This window comes from Acanthaster planci, linkage group LG15 (assembly GCF_054643075.1).
Source record: "Acanthaster planci isolate LZ-2023a linkage group LG15, COTS_SCS, whole genome shotgun sequence".
NCBI lineage: Eukaryota > Metazoa > Echinodermata > Asteroidea > Valvatida > Acanthasteridae > Acanthaster > Acanthaster planci.
This window is the reverse complement of record NC_141791.1, coordinates 9,040,405-9,057,039: the sequence shown is the minus strand read 5'-3', so window position 1 is coordinate 9,057,039 and position 16,635 is coordinate 9,040,405. Positions and strand designations below refer to the sequence as shown.

The following is a 16,635-nucleotide window of genomic DNA, read 5'->3' as shown; positions in this document are numbered from 1 at the left end:
ATTTCTTTAATTTTAAGCACCTCTAACAAAAAGAATATTCCTGCCTTTGCACATTAAAAAAAAACAGTTCAACAATACTTGTGCTTCACAGATTTTACGGGTCGGAATTACTGTTTAATTTGCTAAATGTTTAGCACCTTTTCAATTTGCCATTTAACCCTTTGACCAACCCCGCATGTCAGCTCTGTTTCCGCCCAACAAGTGAGTTTTTAATGCACGTACATGATGTAGCTCAACAATAATACATTTGTGGTTGTCCGAGTGTATGCGGGTGTGCTGTTTTTGACGACATAGGACTAGGCTTGGGCGGTATTGCCTTTTGCGATACCGCGGTATCCATGAAAAAATACCGCGGTATTTACTAATACCGCGGTATTCGTTGCAGAAGGCAATGACGTCATCAAATAGCAGCGGCGATGCTGGCATTCAAAGGCAAACCACAAACAACACTAGGGGCCAGCATAAAAAAGGGTTTTTAACGACACAAAACCCCCTAAACTTAATAACTATTATAATTTATATGTCCATTTGATGTCAAATAAAAATTATTTTTTAAAAAGAGGACGGCGTTTTAAATACTGATTTTGTTGCTCCGCGATTCCTTTATCTGTGTGGTCACTCGTACATGTTTTATTCCTCCATGCTCGTACGGTGTCAAAATCTGCACATGTGCTGCAGTCAAGTTGGTACTCGCTGAGACAGTGCGTTATTGTAATGATTACATGCGGGTCACCAGTGGCTGCTCCTTTTAGCTGTGCCCTAACACTGCGCGTGTGCAATGGTAAGGTGGCTTTCAGAAAACTCTGCGACGCGGCAGTCGACTCTTATTACAAAATCGGTTGTAACAAAATTCCGATTACACGACAAATCTGTGGTCCCGGTGAAAACGTGCATATTTGTATTGGGAGAAAATATGTTACAGCGAAATAGCATTGTACAAAATTCCTGGTTCAATGAAAGGTTTTCGTGACTCCGTTGCCTGAAAAACCATTCTTGACGACCCATTCATAAAGCATTTGCGAATCGCGGTGGTGAAAACACGTGCGCGGTGCAACACACTGGTTCCCGCCGGGCCGAACCGTTGCCAATGAAGGCATGATGGAAATGCGGCAAGCAGTCAATGTACAGATTCTGCCAAAAAGGGTCGTACGTTCCACTACATCGAATGCAGCTCTATAGTTGCAAGTCGAAAGACAGTGCCGTCACAAATTTTTCCGCAGGTTCATTCACAAAAAAGAAAAAATGATCTCATGTCTATGTTTGTGTTTTCTGTGTTTAGGAATTTAATTTGAAGTTGTGCTGCTTGTACTCAAGCGAGCGTGCTTCCACAAAATTTCCATTCGTGCAACACAAGGCTTATCGCACGCACGCTTACAACGCGATACACAGACATCGGTTGCCAGATTCCTGTCGTCATGACACGCACAGTGCACGATTAAAAAATCCATGATATTTTACATTCATTACACAATTAAACGCCAAAACAAAATTTCCCATCCCATTTCCGATAAAATACGCCCCAAATAAGTTCACATGACTTTTCTGGTATCTCAAGATTCCAAATAATCGCCCAACACTGAATTATTCATATTGCTGCAAAGAGATCTAGCGTGCCCGCCAATGAGACTGAGTGCTTTCATGACGTACATTTGGCAAGACACAGCTATCCAATCGCAGTACTCGTTCATGACATTCTGCTTCTTCAGCGACCATCTCGCGCGAGGGCGACCGCGCCGCAGTGGGCGAGTGATCTCGGACTACCAATCAATCAAGTCATGCAGCTTTTATCAAAAATCAAAAGAGAGGCGAAAAATTAAACAAAAAATGTCTCTCCGTGACACAATTTGTGTTGGAAAGACTACTTACATGGATGGGGGCTTTAGTTGATGAGCCTTCAAATTCTTGCTGGTACATCCAGGCCTACATATGCATTCAGGTTAGTTGCTGTTGGCTTTGTCGTCATCCATGGCGATTGAAAGTATTTTAAAAATCCCTGGATCAATGCTTTCACATGTATTTGCTTTTTAAATTTCACATGCACATTAAACATGTTGTCCTATGGCAGTGAGGTTTATTATTCTAAACACATCACAATGTATTTGATTAATCATAACCTTTCTGATCAACCGTTGCACGTTGTCCTAATTTTATATTCTGGAAAAACTGAAATACAAGCAGTGACAAGTGAAGAATCGAAGGAATGTGAGAACAAAAAAAAGATTGTTGATTGCCATGGATGTCGAACAGATGCAGATTTATGGAATCATTTTATAGTTTATAACACACATTCCTGGCTTTCGGTTAGATAGATTTGTATACATGTTGTATACAAAGGACAAAAAAGACCCAAAGAGAGCACAAGGCTAGCACAAGCAGCGTTCGCATTTTCTGATCCGCCAATAAAAATCTTCGGAAAATAAAGTCCAGTGCGGACACGGAAGACCAACTGTTTTTTTAATTCCCAACCTTGTAGGGCTGTGATACATGTACATGTATACATGTGCCAATGAGTAATACAAGAAGCACTGCCTACAAGCTATTCCAAAACTGCAAATTTGAAGGCGGCGATAGGGAAACAAAACCTTTTGACTGGCAGGTTGGTGGCTGCATGCTGAAGTATCACGTTACGTCTTATCTCTTCACCAAAAGACACAATACAAACGTGATGCTGGATTACTGAAACCACAAAGTATGCAGTCTTTGTTGTGGATATAATTGTCTGCTTTCATCTCATGGGGGTTGTGGGAACATTCTGAACAAATTAGCCAGAATACCGCGGTGTTGAAATTCAATACCGAATAAGTCGGTATTCCGGTATTCATGGATTGTTGGTCGGTATTGTTCGGTATTAAAATCAAAACCGCGGTATTCGGTAATACCGAAATACCGCCCAAGCCAACATAGGACTTTCCAAAAAAGAGAGAGATAACGGAGGGGAAGTTGTTGCAGTGGTGATACTGTTTCTTGGCAACAGTGGCATTACTCTGGGACTGCGCAAGTGTATCCTACCAATGGCTGCTTAACTTACAAAGCTTCAACTTAGTAATTGGCTGAGCATTTACGATCAATGTATCTGCCCCCAAGTCTTCCTACCTAGTAGTAGTAGTAGAGCAGCAACTTCAAAGATTGTCTGCCTCTTCAAAGATAGCCTGGGTGACCCAAATACTTAAAAAGATACATTTTGTGAACAATACAGCTGTCAATCACTCCTGAGAAGATTTATTTTCCTGCAGAGCTGGGGTGGAATTTTTTATCTTGCGGATTTGCCGAGCCACTTGCAAATAATCATTTAGTCCCAAGGTATTTTTGGTGTATTGGCATCTAAGTCAATTGAAAATCATGATATTAAGTATTAAAACAGCCAAATATTTTTGTTCGATGTTTAGACAAAACAATTCTTGGGAAGGGTGCTTAAGGGTTTAGACTAGACCAGCTCTAAGCCTGAGTTATCGAGAGTTCCTGAAGTGTCGACTTTAGCAGCATCTTTTGAAAATAAAAATTAGCCCAGATTGCATCAATTGAGCTTTGTGAAATCAACTGTTAGTTCCATTTAAATGTCTTGGAAAATCTCTCTAACGGATTTAATGCAAGCGGTCGGATTTAATGCAAGCGGTCGGTTGTCTGCCTAATTTCATTTCCTTTTTACCCGAAAATGCAGCTGTGCCCCTCGTATACATGTAGATGGGGGAAATTATGGAATGTTATGTTCAGTGATGGTACTTTAGTACAGTATAATGGTCAAGTGCTTCGAGGAAAAAAAGTAAATTTTAAAAAAGTATGAAAGCCCATTTTTACTGGATTACTTCACTGGCCAGTCATTATTATTCAGACAAGACAAAAATAAAAGTAGCAAGGGAATAAAATCAGGAGAGTATTCCAAATAAAGTCTCTGAGGAGCTTCCATCCAACCAAAGATTGACACAGCTGACTGACCGTCATGTATTACAATTGTTCCAGTAGACTTGGTTGCATCTTGGTTGCTGCATTTTTATTCGGAGCATCTATCCCAACCCATGAAAATATACAAATTCTTTCCTGTCGTTTTCTGTCCAAACCAAGACCACGCATGGTTTTTTTTCCTTGGACAACGGAAGCCCTCTTGTGTAAAACCATTCGGCCGTTTGATAATATTTACACTAGTAGATGCTGAATAGTAAAAGAAACATTTCATTCATATTAATGGTTTTCTCATGAAATGCTTTTGTTGATTGCTTGAACTTCATAGCATTTGCTAGTTTTTATTCACTGATACGACTCAATGTGTGCGATCGCGAATGATTATTCCTATTCAGCCTAAACTGCCCCAAGTCCTAGAAATTACCAATTATTGCAGCGTGGATTACATTCCTCGTTGGGTGGGCTGTGGAGTAGTTCTTTTGTTCGAATTTTTGGAACAGTCACCAACTGACCAGTAAAAATAAATCATATGGATTGCACAGCTGTAAATAACAAAAACAGACGCACCACATGATGTGAGTGGTGTGAAACGGCACAAACAAGGGTACATTTACAAGTCTATTATGTCTCTCTGTGCTGGTTTCCTTTATTTCCAACATGTGAATAGGCTAGTTGTAAACGGCAACCAATGAAAACATGAACTACTTGTTTCCAGAGAGCGCGAAACTGTACCGCTTGCATGAATGGCCGGCTAGCCAGCCGGCGGCATGGGCTGTATGGGAGCATGGAGGTATGATGGGAGGTGCCAAGGCATGGCACGGTGTGGCATTACAGATTTAATTCTTAAAATATTGTATTAGCAGCCCGGAGTATAAGCTCCAGGAATATTTTTCAGTGTGAGAATCATACATGTATAAAGCTGCTGTTTACATTCCGGAAAATACAGTAGATTACAGGCTAGGCCTACACTGTAATAGATTCTTAAGGCAGGCGTGTTACTGTTAGGATCAGCTGCAGGTCCAGACCACAGGTCCCCCAACAACCTTTGTGACTTTTCCAAAACGATGAGTCAGTAGTAAAGTGGTTGTTTTTTTTTCTGTGTTTTAGCTTTTTGTAGAATTTGTCTCCAATAAAAAAATGCAAATTAGTGCCAGCGCGCCGCAGGGGACTGTGTGTATCATAAAATTTGTTCGTGAACCATTGTTATGCATGCTTTTTACTGGTGCCACATGGCGCCGCACATCGGCCTGCTGCGGGAGGCTGCCGCGCGTGCATGTGCGGCGCAGGCCGGCGGGGACCACGGCACGCTTATAAAAAATAATATGGACGTCACGCCTAAAATGTTATGTTTATATAATTATTTAGGCAATTTTGCATCACACGCTTTCCAAGTCCTTTGGGGCAATACCAAAATCTCGCAGGTCTTTTAATCCTATGTCAGTGGGCTTCATAATCTTCATTCAAAGCCCAAACCTTTGCACACTTGTCAGACCAGGGTAGCACACAGTACTGTATGTCACGTGGCTGGAAATCTCCACTAAAAAACTTATTCTGAGTAGTTCTTTCACCAATTTTCAATTGTTCAAAAATGAAATTATGAAACAAGGACATATTCAAATAATAAAATTATCAACTGATACGCATCTTAAGAATTTCAAAAACTTACAAGGCTGAAACCTCAAAGGTAGTGCTTATCAATACTGATGAGCAATACCGCTGCTCCTTTAATCTTCTGATTATACAGCTAAAGCAGCATTTTGTTTGAGATGCTTCTCCCCCTCCCAACTCGGCTCTTTTGTTGCCAACAACCAGGGGAGACCTGACCTGAAATTGTCCAGAATATTCATGAATGCATTGTATTTATGCCTGGTGTCAAGCCCTGAGTTATCACCAGGCTTAACCCTGAGTTTCTGCTGGTTAAAAGAGAAATTCTCCCCTTATTATGACTTGGTTATAACAGGGATCTTGTATACTGCATTACATGTATCAGTGTACAGACTATAAACACGTATTCATTATAAGCAGGATGTTGTAATAACGCTTCTTTCATGTGTGTACCTGTAGTATGTACACGTAAGCATTTGGGTGAATTTGTTATTAATCACTTGGTAATTTGGCTCAAATTTCAGGTGGAAGGCATTGGAAGAGACAGAAAGACTTCAGCGTGAACAACTAGAAAGACAAATACAAGACAACAGAGAGAAACTTGATAGTGAAATGGAGATAAGCAGGCACGAGCATCAGACCATGATGATGCGACAAGGTTAAGTTTCTTTCTATTGTGTGGTGTTACCTAAACAAAAAAGTTTCCTTTTCTGCAGAACTTAGATTTGTGTCTCAAAATGCAAAATCCTGCTTTCATTGCTATGGCCATGGTATTTTAACCCAGACCCTTCCCGGTTTCCCCATCCATGTGGAGGATTTCAGAGGATTTAGTTTTGACCAAAGATCGTATAGCACCATAGATTCGAGATGGATAGCTTTGCCTTAAAGTTGTAATCACCATGGGTGCCATTTGAGCAAGCGATACACCTGCGTGGTTTACGGTAATGCTTCGGCGCAGGCTCACCAGGTGCACGTGCCTGCCGCCGCGCCTGCGCCTAAGCGGTAATGTGCATTGCGCAGGCGTATCGCTTGGTCAAATAGCGCCTATGCGATTACAATGTTTTATGTGTGTTTGCGGTGAAGTTCTCCATCTTGCGCGGCTATGCGGCGCTATACGAACTTTGTTTTTGACCAAAATTTGCTGCTGATTTTGAAAGTTTTTATAAAGGGTTTTGAACAATTCGTGTGTTGTCCTTGCTTAGCCATATTGGTAGTTATTGCTCAAAGATTTTGAAGGACTGAGTATACACTTAAAAAAGTGGAGGTAGCAGGTATAGAAATAGATGGATGGCCACAAGGGCTACATTGAGTCTCTGGGTACGTATTAAACTGTAGGGCCCAGGGCCCACTGGCCAGTGGCTGTTGACAAAAATTTGGGAAAGATCGTAGAACTGAAAGTCACCAATACCATGTCAGCAGACAGGGTTTTTTTTCATTATACGTGTACATGTATATGTAGTGACATCGGCAAACGGTTTATGATGGACTCAATTATTAATTGGTATTGAATGTAGGTGCTCAAGAAAAAGTTCAGTGTTGGGAAAAACACATTTTATTTTGGAAATTTTCATTTGCATCTCTTTTAAAAATATTTGGTGTGTACATGGACACATTGTCTTACTCTGATGAGCTTCAAAGTGATGATTGTCTTTATTTTGCCATGAACATATCTCTCCCAGAGTTTGCAGTCAAAAGTTAATTAAAAACATTTAAAAGCTAATAATGCTGGCCAAAAAAGGGAAAAAAATTATGCCGTTTTTAGTGCTACTTGCGAAGAGAAAACGGTACATGAGCGGGAATTGCTGGCGTGTGTGCCAGCAAACACATACATGAGCTGGCCATGCTCAAATGGTAAATTTCGTTTTGACAGAATGGTGACAAGAACGCGAATGACGCCTCAGAATTGGCCCTGAACATAGAAAATGCACACAGAGAAAGGGACACATTACAGTTCCATGCATGAACTCGGAAAGTTGTTCCAAGAGTTCAATATTTGGGATCATTTCCAACAGTGCTTGCATGATGACATTACACCAGATCAAGTGCATTGTCATCACAGCTACCCATTTAACAGCTGTACTGTTCATCCAGTGCTTGGCTATTGACTGGACAACCTTATTGCGTTGTCATTCACACTAATACATTTTCAGTGGCAAGCACCAGTGTACAGTACATTGCGATTGAAAAATAACACCAAAATGGGAAAATTTTTTCACATTTTTCTCTTCCCAAGGAATTCCTTTTCATTTCACAAATTGTGAAAAAGTGTACCAAAAGTGGGAAATATTTGTACACCTTTTTCCACTTTTGGGAAAAGATTTTCACTTACAGTAAAATCTCGATAAGGTGAAGCCTGTTAAATCCAAACGCCGTTTACCTCGACGTCTTTCTGCATTTCCGACAAAATAATAGGCCTTTATGTACAATAAACTATCCGTAACTCAAAACATCAAAACCACTATAGCTGCTTATCTCGAAGTTTTGGTAGGCCAATTAAAAAAAAAATGAAAAATGATGAATAAAAAGTGATAAAAGAACGCTTGCCTTCATTATGAATCATAACTGTATAACTGTCACGCGCATGGCTTTTCTTTGATGAGCCGAGCATGTTCACATGGGCTGCCATTGTCATGTCGACAAGCACTGGGTGGGCATCAACCGCAACCATAAATGAATCAGGCACAAATGATGCGCCCTCAAGCGCTTTATACATGTACATGTATCACATGACCAGAAACCCTGACCGACTGGCCCGCGCGCTGCGTTATGCAGTAACAGCCCGATCAAGCAAAGCAAATGAATGAATTCTCAAGATGTAGACACAGGTACCGGTACATAACTTCATTGGTTTATTGTTTACTAATGTACCACATAAAAACATGTTTAATGATGATGTTTGAGGAAAACTTGCACAGTAGGGATAGCCTAAAATCCACTTCGTCTTCGACTCAGCTCATAGGCAAACTGCCGTAAGCCAATAAGGTTGCATGTGCACTGAAGCTTGTAACTTTCAATAACTGGAACTTCGGATAACTTGAACTTTTCGTCCATTCCTCTGAGCTTCGACTTTACTGTATTTTCCAACAAGTGAGAAAAGATTTTCACACTTTTTCTCACAAGATTGTCACAGATTTTCTTCGGTAGTGGGGAAATGATTTTGCAAGCTTTCTTCATTAAGTAGTATTTGGGCATGTATAAGTAGACATCAGGAAGTTTTTGTTCTCTGTGGTTTCAAACATGTGCATCTCTGAGTATGGAAAGTGGAGGAAAGTCAGTCTGAGAGTTCTTCAGTTCTCAGGAATATTCAGATTACTTGGAAGACAGCATTAAAATTTCAACGCAGTATGTTTCTGGGATTTGAGCAAAATACAATGCGACAGGCAAAAATCAAAGCTAGATATGGTGGAGGTTGGAGACCAACACTGAACACCGAACAGTTGAATTACAATAGATTCCTGTTGTAGTGCTCCCTTATAAGCGTATAACCCACTTAGATGGATGTTCAACATGTACACCGCACATGTGCACATGTAGGCTACAGATACATGTACATGTATCCAGATGTTGTCATTCATGTGAAATACGTTTACATGTATTGGCAGATGTATGTACTGTAATTTCGGAACAAATGCCTTGTATTCATTTATCTCGTCGTTTTCGGACGCCGATCAAAAATGTCACCAAATCTCTTCAAAAACTGCCACAGGACCTTTTGCATGCCGCTCCGCATCGCTAAGCACAAACTGCATCAACACCTACCCCGACATCCCGACTGCTACTGCATGCCTATTCATGGACAGTCCAATCGCTGACTTTTTCCAATAACCCAGGGGTGAGATTCCTTCAGATTTCCGGATTTTTTTAAAATTTAACACTTTTGATGGAGTTATTTGCAAAATAAGATTCATTTAAGACTTGGTAAAGTCTAGTAAAGGCTTTCAAGAAGTACACAAATTTATGTTACACCCTCTGAAATACTGTGGTATACACATTTGGTATATGAGGTTAGTGGTTAGTTAAAAGTAATGGCAGAATGGGGTGTATCGTGTATTCCCAATATGTATGGGAATGTGGCAGTGGACCAGAACATAAGTGTGAAACAAACCAACACATGCCATGTGTTGTATACGTGTTACTTCAGCAGCAAAACATGGATGCCGGTTTTAAGTTGTGTATGTACATGTACATGTGGTGGATCATTGTGCCTTTCTAGAGAAAATAGCTTGATTTTTGTGATGTTTCACAGGATATACATGATTCTCGACAATTTGACACATTGATATATCAAATAATTGACTGAGATGAGGGCCTATATCTGTTGATAAAGGCGCCAAAAATCTGTGGAGATTTTTATAGGTGGAGACGAAGATGGATTGTGAACATGGCACCATGGCCTGGTGAAGGAGAAACGATAATACAGAGATTTCCTCATTAAACATTGATTAGTTTGGGCACTATAGATGCTTGTAGTATGATGTTGGAGGCTTAAAGGACAGAGTATGCTGTAAGTGTTCATGAACAATGTATAGATGTGATTTCAAGCTATTCATGGTGACAGACAACTAAGGTGAAAAGCTTGCGGTAGCACCATGCAAGGATACGATCTCTTTGTGAGTCTGTATGGTTCTGAGTTCCTCATGGTTCTTTTCAGAACCATACAGACTCACAAAGAGATCGTATCCTTGCATGGTGCTACCGCAAGCTTTCCACCTTAACAATGTATAGGCTAATAATTTGAATTTCTTTTTAAACATGGAGCAAACACAAAACTGCTGCAAACTGCTTGCTGTTTCTTAATCTTCCTTAAACTTTAACTTAGGGCAAAAAACATTGAACTCCTTAGTAATGTCGTACATGTATATGTACATACAGTAAAATCTCGATAAGTCAAAGATAAGGGGAATGGACGAAAAGTTCAAGTTGTCCGAAGTTCGAGTTATCGAAAGTTACACACTTCAGTGCACATGCAACCTTACTGGCTTACGGCAGTTGGCCTGCAAGCTGAGTCGAAGACGAAGTGGATTTTAGGCTATCCTTACTGTGCACGTTTTCCTCGAACATCATCATTAAACATATTTTTATGTGGTACATTAATAAACAATAAACCAATGAAGTTATGTATCGGTACCTGTGTCTACGTCTTGAGAATTCATTCATTTGCTTTGCGTGATCGGGCTTGTTACCGCATAACGCAGCGCGCGGGCCAGTCGGTCAGGGTTTCTGTGCTGGGTCACGTGATACATGTACAAAGCGTTTGAGGGCGCATCATTCGTGCCTGATTCATTTACGGTTGCGGTTGATGCCCACCCAGTGCTTGTCTCGGCTCATCAAAGAAAAGCCGTGCGTGACAGTAATGACTCATAATGAAGGCAAGCGTTCTTTCATCACTTTTTATTCATCATTCTTAAGTGTTTTAATTGGCCTGCCAAAACTTCGAGATAAGGGGCTTTAGTGGTATTGACGTTCGAGTTACGGATAGTTTATTGTACATAAAGGCCTATTCTTTTGTCGGGAATACAGAAAGACGTCGAGGTAAACAGAGTTTCGACTTCACAGGCTTTGACTTTGACTTTGATTTTACTGTATTCAATATCATGCATACATATAACTTACGATTAGGATACATATACATGAAATGTACATGTATACATTGTGTACATTGTATATACATGTAGTGTGCATACATGCATGAATTAATGCAGCGAACATGACAAAACCTGCATGCCATTTAGGCTTACCATGTTTACGCACATACAGTACAATTAGGCCTACATGTACATGTCTGTACCTGACTGACTGGTACCGGTACATTTTTATGAAGCGATGAGCAACACAGCACCGCTGCACACTAATCTGGCCCCTATTGAAAAGAGGTCAGCAGTACACTGAGCCAGGTTCGTGAACAAGAGAAAGTTATATAACACCACACAATCTGGGCTCTGTTTACAAGGCTGCAGGCCTGGCTGAAATACTCAGGCGTCAATGAAGGTCACCTGTCAACTTAGAGTAGTGCCTAAAGATTACTTCGTGCGGCTATAAACGACTGTTAAATGAAAGGATGAATTTTTTAAAGATTTGGAAAAAGGAAAAAATGATAGTCATGCCGGCCCAGCATCATCAACATTGAAAAATGCCTCGGCATGAAGTGGTTAAATCAAAGGGACACGTAAAACTCGGCAGACTTGTAGGTTGAAACTTACATGTACATGTATCAGTAATGTTAGTTAAATAGTGTAGTTTTTAATTTGCAAGTATAAAAATTCTGGTTCAAACCCATGTTTGTAACTGAACTAAAACTAAATTAAGTTTAAAATTGCCCAAGAATATGCGCCATCAGAAAAAGTGGAAACAGACTCCAGGGTACAAACTATCGTTTGACCTTGTTTTGCACTTCTGTAAATTGGTTTATTTTAAGGAGAGCAATTTGAGAAGAGCTATATATAGCTCTTCTGGAATTTCTTAAAATGAAGGACTGCAAAGGGCATTAAAACGTAGTGCATGAGGGGAGAGCCAAAGGGTTATTTTTAGTACCAGCTATTTATCCGAAATACAAGTTCCAAGGCCTTTCCTCAGGAATCATGTACTTGTAGCACTGAGGCACTGGGTTATTTCAAACCCAAAGGCAGCTGGAGGATTTGTAGGATTGAGGTTGCATTCTGGCAAACAGATGTACAGATATAGGGTAAAATGTTTCACAGTAGTGACAGATATATATCATTGAATTGAGGCTGTGTCTGCCCATTGGAGTAAAGGTGCACATACAAAACTGACAAGATCATGATTCAGTTTATTACGGCAGGTTCCTCAAAATATGGACCATTAGATAATGTTCAACTTTGGAGGTTCATTTTTTTCTGAAGTGAACAGCAGTGAATTAATTTGTTTGATGCAATGAGGGAAGTCATGGCCGATATCTGGAACAATGATGATCGTGTCAACCTTTCAACTTAGTTGGAGTTAATTAATTAAAGTCTCGAACGTTAGCAATTTTGAGGGACATGAACTCCCTGTTAAAATCCAAGCAAACAGAATTTACTGAGGAGTGATAATCCCTGAAGTTATTTTACACAGATTTATTTGTGGTGAAAGGTGATAATATTTACACATATTAAAACCATAATCATGAAATTAAAATTACCTTTCACAATTAATTGGGTCCCGAAGTCGGCAGTCGCGAATGTCATTCGATTCTGTCATTAGTGTCAAAAAAATCGACTTAAAAAAAGTGAGTAAAATCCATATATCGATGTAAAACACAAGCTTTTAAAAAGAGTGCAAAAAAGTACCGCCAAACTATAATCCTTTTACGACTGGACCGATCACATTTTCTTCCAGTATGTTCCTGAAAACTGCAGTCCAAAACACCCATCATGGCAATTTGTGGCTTCCGTCAATCTCTCGCGGTGACGTTAGAGAAATATTTTGCTGCATCGTGGTCTGTTTGACCTTTGACATCAACCCAGAAAGTGCGCCCTCTTTTTTATTTGATATTCATTAACCCCTCCACAGAATGGAGACGCTCCCCGATTTTTCTCTTCAGAACAATTTTTCTCAAAAGAAAATCCATCATTCTGAATAACATTCGCAAAAAAATAACGTTCGAGATATAAAAAACGATTCATGATGAAAATCTAATGCTCAGAGCTGTTAATTTTAATTTTATTTTCAGCAGGTTTATCTCCAAAATAACAGGCAAAATGAAAATCACGCGTGGAATTTTCGAGCACTACATGTGACAGCATTTTCGGCATTCTCGAACGTTATGCAGTTTCTGTCAAAATATCGAACGTGATCAAAATTCCGTCACATATAACATTCGCAACAAACATATTGTACTCATAAAGTTTTGATGCAGCCAAACTTAAAGATAATTTTTGGTGGTCGAAATATACAAGACCTGGTAAATATGTTGGTATAGTGAGAGTGATTATAAATGGTAAGAGAATGAAGAGAGCCAAACTTTTCTCATCATTTTCCGTCAATTTTGTGCTCTTTTTTCGTGGCTTATATTTTTAAAAATTTATTTCTTAGGTGCTTTATAATACATCTGTCGAAAAATATACTGAATTCTCCTTCTTGAATTTAAACTTTAAATGAATTCAACTCCATTTGATTTGCACTGATAGCCAACCAAGTGTCCACCATACATGTTAGTACATATTAAGCGTAATTATACCCATATAATCATTTATATAAATCTTAAGGTGCTAATTTGTATTTTACATGATCAGAGTCACTCTTTAAGAAGTTTTGAAAAATGACAGCCGAAGTTGCATTTTGGTCCATTTTATGAAGAACATGCCTTACAGCGATTTGTTTTGGCGAGCTGCAAAGCAAATGCGAGCCTACACTGTACGTAATGCCAGTTTCTGTCTTCTGTCCACCCTCAAATGTTAAAGTTTTTCCTTGCAGGTCCATAGGTGTCTACATGTGCGATTGAGTGCTTGTTTGCTTCCTCTTGGAATTCCATCGGTATTTAAAATAGTCTCATAATCAAATGGCATTAATGCTTACAAACTCATGAATTTAATGAAAAATTATAAAAGTTGAATGTTAACGTTTTGAGTTGCATTGTGTACTTGTAGTACATACTTGTAATGAACATGTATGTAGGCCTATAGACAGTGTTTAGACACATACAAATGTACATGTACAGTATGTGGGAAAAATGTAAGGGATGGGAAGGGACTCTAAGTGAGAGATCAGAATGTTTGTTGGGGAAGGGGTACCTGCAGGAAGAGGATCATTGGGACAAAGTACAGGTATTTAGAAAGTGGATGAAATGCAGGAAAAAGTTGGTGTAATAGTTGGGCTGGATTAGTGGGATAATGGGACAGCCAGAGTAAGAAGTGAAGGGAGTGATGGGCAAGGGTGGAGTAGGAGATAGATAGGATGATGGGGAGGGGGCAGAGTAGGAGATGGGTATGGTGATGAGATAGAGGCGGAGTAGGAAATGGATAGGATGATGGGGAAGGGGCGGAGTACATGTAGGAGATGGATAGGATGATGGGGACGGGAAAGAGTAGAATATGGATAGGATGATGGGGAGGGGAAAGAGTAGGAGATGGATAGGGTGATGGAGGGGTGGAATAGGGTATGGAAAGATAGTTGGATGTGGGATTGGAGATAGATGGGATTAGGGGTGGAGTCAAAGTGGACATGGTAGATATAGGATGATGGGATGATAGGGGATAGAATTGTAGAGGATAGGATGATTGGGGTTAGATACAAAGTGTAAAACTGTTCTTAAGAGGAATATTTATTATGCACCATCCATCAAGCTCGCAATTGCACTGCTTATGTACTCATCCAGGTCTAATCTGAATGTACCAGACCCACATTTGAAGCCTTTGTACCTTGTTGATGGTCTTTGTTGATATACTTTTAAATGACGGGCCTTTTAACACAGTCTGCATATAGCACTAGCTACATGTAGGTTTTTTCTCCAGAGTATAATGAATTTTATTCCTACAATCAATAAAATATCTTGTACAGCTGTATTGTAGTCGTATGACAACCAGTCTTGTGAAAAATTTTGATGAAGCTTGGTTGGTATAATTCAGTAACCATGTTTGTGTAACTTATGTGTCTCTTAAGATGAGCTGTTATTACAGGAAAAAAATCAAATTCATAACAAACAGCAAGCCATGGCAGCTTTGCTGTTCTTGTTTTATTATAAGTCAGTTAACTTGAAAATCCCTTGATGTAGACCTGATACTTCATTCTCATTTAGAAAATCGAATAGGTATTTGACTACCCCACAGCTAGAAATGCTCTCATTTTTATCTCCATTTCACTTAGTGTAGCTGAAGCAGCTAAAAACTTTCATAATGGACTATGATGGGGATCGGTGCTGCTCTGCATATTTAGTGACTGTTCGGGAAGGGTGAACGCAGAAGGCTCTTCTCCCACAGACGTGTGGTAGGGCTCTGCTATATTGAACACCTATCCCAAACAGTCGGCTCCCTCCCTTCCTCCCCACTTTGACTGAGACATTTCTATACCGAAAAAAGATGATCATGGCTGTGCATTTTGGGTGTAGAGGGTGTACCATTGTTAATTGTTAGTAAATAGAACTAGGTGCAAAGGAAATCTGCATATTTAGCGATTGTTTGGGGTAGTTATTCTATAGCAGACCCCTCCCACACATCTGTGGGGGAGGAATTTGAAATTGTTGACATTACCAGCTTCCAAGATGAAGTGAGAGAGCTGGTTCCATTCAAGAACTGTCTGTGGAATAAGCTAGTATTTGTAGCAGTCCTTTTTGATATGAAAAGGAATGAATGTGGAGTTGCATGTAGGTACACAGACTCCAGTTAAAGCTGTATGGAAAAGGCTTCAAATATTGCAACATCGAGGGTTTTGGAGATACATGCACATGTAGATTGGCCATCCAGAAACCAGTATGCAATGAATTTATCTGCCAGAAATTTCAGAAACACGCAAGGTCAAGTTTTATGTTTTGTTGAAGTGGATGATATAACGGGAGAAAGGGATAACATGCATGCATGAAGAGTGCATGAAATGTAAGCTGGTATCGTTGCAGCCCAAATGCATTAAAATGAGTAGTTTTGATGACTTGCAGAAAATGCACCTAAAAAACGTAAAATCTTACTTTTAGCTGATAATTGTGAGATTTTTTTCTGCAACGAAGGAGTATGAGACGCTGAACATGGAGAGTAATGTAATTTGCCTGACATAAATGTGAGAGCAGACCCTAGTTAAAGCGGTACTAATGACTTGTATGCTGGTGATCATATTTATGAGCCTTTAAGAGAAGTGCAGTGCTCCAGGATATTTCCCTTCCAACTTTTTTCATCGAACAAAAGTATGTCAAACTAAATGACATTAAAATGAAAGTAATGTTTGAGACATAAGTTGTGGTTAATGATGAAAAGTAAATGCCCTAAGGCTTTTTTTATGTTATAAGTGGGGACATCTTCATAAGTAATGGCATATTGAGCATTGTTTATGTAGAGTGCTAACAGTAAAATGAGTGTTCTTGATCATCTTGAATGTTACAAACCTATCAAAATTGTTGAACGTCATCGAAATTCAATGAGTTATGTTGTTAAAAACATACTGGATCCATATATTTCTGATGCAGCCAGACTTACAGATTATTTTCTGCTG

General features: G+C 39.6%; 1 protein-coding gene across 3 annotated transcripts in view; it reads left to right on the top strand.

The window, feature by feature from the left end:
* The window catches only part of LOC110977607 (uncharacterized), a 116,329-nt gene that overhangs the window by 19,926 nt on the left and 79,768 nt on the right, over positions 1 to 16,635 (top strand). For all 3 annotated transcript variants that reach the window (XM_087146932.1, XM_022231872.2, XM_022231873.2), the window contains exon 4: positions 6,027 to 6,160. In XM_087146932.1, coding sequence (XP_087003058.1) covers positions 6,027 to 6,160 — 134 coding nt within the window. The remainder of the gene's footprint in view (positions 1 to 6,026; positions 6,161 to 16,635) is intronic.